This window comes from Aspergillus nomiae (assembly GCF_001204775.2).
Source record: "Aspergillus nomiae NRRL 13137 chromosome Unknown contig00207, whole genome shotgun sequence".
Classification (NCBI taxonomy): Eukaryota; Fungi; Ascomycota; class Eurotiomycetes; order Eurotiales; family Aspergillaceae; genus Aspergillus; species Aspergillus nomiae.
In genome coordinates this window covers 49,236-53,663 of record NW_015378262.1, presented here as the reverse complement: position 1 = coordinate 53,663, position 4,428 = coordinate 49,236, and the positions used below count along the sequence as shown (strand labels likewise).

At 48.2% G+C, this 4,428-nt stretch overlaps 1 protein-coding gene across 1 annotated transcript; it reads left to right on the top strand.

Annotated features, from left to right (window-relative positions):
• Window positions 1–3,111: 3,111 nt before the first annotated feature.
• ANOM_006917 (uncharacterized protein) lies at window positions 3,112–3,591 on the top strand (the record flags this gene model as incomplete). The annotated part of the gene is made up of 1 exon (XM_015552173.1): window positions 3,112–3,591. The coding sequence occupies one exon, from the start codon at window positions 3,112–3,114 to the stop codon at window positions 3,589–3,591; it is 480 nt and encodes a 159-aa protein (XP_015405380.1).
• Between the last annotated feature and the right edge of the window lie 837 nt (window positions 3,592–4,428).

Here is a 4,428-nt window from a genome sequence, read left to right as displayed (position 1 = left end):
TTCTTTTTTCTTTTCTTTCTTTATATCGTGGCCTAATATCCCGATGACTAGAGTTCCCTTCTACTCCCAATACATATGTGTCTTAGCCAGTTATACAGATAATACTGGACAGGAAATATGTTTTGGAAAATGTAGACTTTTACATCCCTGCGTCGCCCTAGTACTGTAGGGTAAGGCCGCCCATACACCCATTGTGCCGATCTATCTACCACATCTTATATTTCCTTAGGTGCATGCGACCTATGAATAGAATTATGATCTATTCCGCTGGGTCGCCTAAAACACCGCGGTGTTGCCATATCCGGTCGGATGCGTCGTGAAGACTGGACGCCTAAGGCCCGATATGCGCCTCTGAGATGAAGCATCCTTTTCTATTTTTAGCCACTAACTGAACTGGTCAAGATATAAGAAGACAGTGAAATTGCTACATGAAAAGCATCCCCATCAACCAACTACTCACATCTCGGTTTTCACAGAAACAAGTTAACAATCTATCATCATGCAATTCTCCACGCTTACTCTCCTCCTTTCTGCCTGTGCATCTCTCACGGCAGCCTGGAATGTAACCGCCTACTCGAACACTGACTGTACTGGATACCTTACTTCGTACACTGGAGATACGGTCTGGGGCTGCCTGTGGGTGGCTGGTGTCAACGATATAAAATCCTTCAAAGCCACCGATACCCCGGAAGGATATGTATTCAGCGCAGCGAGCGGAACCGGTTGTGATAAATTTCGCCAGACGGGAGGAGACGGATGTTATACCCAGGGACAGGGTTTCCAGTCCTTTACGTTTTACAAGCAGTCGAGCTGATTCAGGAGGTATGTATTATGCATTAAGCTATAGGAATACATACCCTTGCGTTGTAATTAACTATTGATTAGGTTTGGATAGCAGAGGGTGACCAGGAGAAGGTAGTGGCAAGATAAAGAGATTACTGGCGCGGGTGCATTATGGCTCAGGCTTTTGTTGCTGCTATGACTGAATCGATGGAAAAGAAGCCGATCGGGGCATTACTTGAACTGCGAAAGATCGCCCAGGACGCATATTATAGTTTCAATATATATATGCGAAGATGTAGCTTCAATCAGAATGGAGAACTCGACTTTGGGACAACATAATTATCGCTCTTGCTGAACCTATGGAAACGAATTCAACGATTATACAGAACTGAATGTGCCCAACTGGGATGTATAAAAGTTCATTGGTGTAAACATCATCCTTGACCAGGTTAGAAATTTCGATAACATATCAAACAATTTTGAGGCGCGAAGATAATTTACAACGTGGTACTCGATGCACTTCAACTGTGCTCTCGCAACATTCAGTTTATACGGTAGTTTGTAATTCAGGGAGTCCTCAGTCGTCATACGAGCCGTAGCCTGCGATGTCATAGTAGGTGGTCTCCTACCATCCTCTAAAGAATATTTGTCGCTGATGAGAGGTATACATGTCTATTTCCTGACAAATAGACCAAGATGAATGGCCGTTTCCGCAGACAAATACAAAATATCCCGCCTTATACAGTGAGCAACCACAGGGACATAGCAATAAAATGACGCAAAACAGACAGAATCACCAAAGTCCAAATGTATATCAATGGTGTGGGACATGCATCTGTAAAAGCACAAGGCTCAGCGTCATGAAGCACCGGATTATTCCCGGAGGCGCTTTCGTAACTAGCATCGCTGAGAGGGCGTTGTTGTTTCGCGCAACAAGCAGGTGGCATCTTGGCCGCAGAATTGTCGCCACGGAAGGTGAATCCTACATGTGCGACGGTCCTGTCGGTGGAATATGCACTGGAACAGAAATTATAGGTCTCCGCTGCCTCATGGGTCATGTAGTATGAGCCACCAGAGACCCTGATCGGAATCCGGTCTCTGCCTTCGATGACCATCCCTTCCGGGAAAGTCAACCTCCTCGATCTTGTACTTCTTGACTAGGTGATCCATTGGCCAGCTGACTCGGCATAGCATAGGACTGGAACGAGGCTGCATGGACAGTACGTGCCATAAGAAATCCCATGAGCGCTGTGATTGACGCTGCGAAGCTAAACGTTCTTTCTCCCATGGCACTAACGATCGGTAAGAGTCAAGTAAACCGGTTAGTCGTTACAAGCGGAGCACCGCGATATAGAAGGCAATAAACCTAACAGGATAGTTGGGAGACTGTTGGAGGTCGTCGTTCATGGCAGAGATGGAATTCCACTCCGATCTATGTGCGCCAACACCGGGGTATTCATTATGCGATTGAGATGACCAAAAGAGGGTACACGTTATCACTCTCAAAGCATCACACGCAACCGGTGTCTACAAGGATATGTTGGCTGTTGTTGTTGGAGATTTGGGTACGTAGAGATTTGGAACGGAGATGAGCGAGGGAGGGGCTATCGAGAGGGCAGATCCTTTCAGGGATCTGCGGATGACTGACTTCATCTCCTCTCTCTCTCTCAACTAAGGCTCGGGGGAACTTGGTCATTTTGCATTGCCGCGAGATCATCCCAAAGTTCCTAAACCCTTTTCATATAGCCGAATGATCTTTCCCCCCTGATATATGGGCCTTTCTGTAGAGTCTAAGCTCCACCTCGATGGACGCCGAAACCAGGCCAGTATAACCGTAGGATGCTAGAACTGGCGCACCTCAATGGGACAAAGGGTTCCCAAAAATGCCTCAACAGGGATCACTGGGACAAGGCTACAGGGCGAATAAGCGGCCGGAAGATGCAGGAGTTGACATGGCCACACTGGGCCAGTATCGGCCTAATGTCTATCCTTAACGCCATGTGACCCTAGCAAGGCTAAAGTGGGCTTTCCGTCATGATGGTCTGATTTTTAGATCTACAGGGGAAATACTTCTCGCAGAATCCCAACTTCTGGGTGTGACGCTAGGCCTTTAACCTCTGCATACAGACGCTAAATTCTGAGGTAGTATTTGCACTGCCTCAGAAGAGACCATCATAGATTCCGTCAGTATTCCGTGTACTACCTTCAAGCGGGTCAGACATGTCATCCAACAAGTCCTTTACTTCGAAACTAACTTACTAGTAGGATCACTTCTAACCACTTTCCCAAATTCTCTCACAATAATCCTTGAAATATCAAAAGCAGAAAATGACTTGCCCAGCCCCGCCCACTACCAGTCGCTATGGTGTCGACCCCAATAACCACCCCGACCAAAAAGAACTATCCAACATCATGAGCAAGCTGGACACCGGCTCGAAGGGCAACGCTCCCTTTGTTATTGGCACTGATGGCGTCCTCCGAACTCTGACCCTCGACAACGACGTGATTGACGCCGTCGGCCTTCCACCTCGACTGATCAAGGCCTTGCTCGATCGGACCATATTTGATCAGGAGGATGAAGACAAATTTCGCGGCGCCGATGGAACAAAAGTGTCCCAGGAACAGTGGTGGAAGCCAGATCCATCGTTATTACCGCCACCATTGACGGCGGAGGAGAAAGCAGAGGCCGAGAAGGATTATGAGGAGAATAAGGATATCATTGAGGAGAATAGAAGGAAAATGGCCAGTGGGGAGTTGAAACGGTGCGGGGTGGTTATTCGGTCGGATTATGATATTAGTCCTAGGTAGAGAGGGGATTTCTACCCATGTTTGTCCCAAGGATTTTATGATATGGCATGCTACTGGGACTCTTTACTTTGGCCAGTTGATATTGCTGGAATACTTCCTCCCGTCGTAAAAGTAGGCGTCTGATGCCCTGTGCATAGAGTAACCCAAGTACCCATGTCAGAGGTGGGTTGTCAATTCTTGCATAACCCTTCTTGTATCGTGATCTTTGTGCCTGATGCTCTTTACCATCTGTTGCGCAACGGCAAGGATCGGAGAAGTGTTTGTCTACACAGTGATCGACCCAGATGCTAAGTGCATGTTGACGACAGCAGTGAGATAGTTGGAGACCCGATATTACTGTCCCTGGCATCGCTTCTAGTCCAAGTAATCGTTGTTGGCTTTGTCCGAATGGGGACTTTCCGGCCTGCTGACACTATATCCCAACAGAGTGAGACATTTCCTTATATCGGCGCAGCCTCGCAGGCACTAGATATGCATATGAATGAGGTATTATCCATAACCGATGCGCCAGGGGCGGGTGACGCGGACAACTATCCACCCTAGCAACTACAGCCACATGCCTCGCAGTTCCCCTGCCCGCAGTCACTGTTGTCTCTCCCAGGCACACAATCAGACGCACTAGAACAGGACTTCCATTCACCCTTTCCCCAGTTCCTAGCTAGCCAGCACCATTCCCCGTTAGAGCCGCATTGCTTCCAGCACCATCTGTTGTCTGAGCAGCCGTATGGCGACTTCGTCCAGCAGCTCTGGGCGAAGAGGTTTCTCGCTGGAGGGGTCTCGCCGTCTGCGGTCATGGGACTGTCTTCTCTAGGTGTTGTGGTCGAGAGAGCCGTGGTG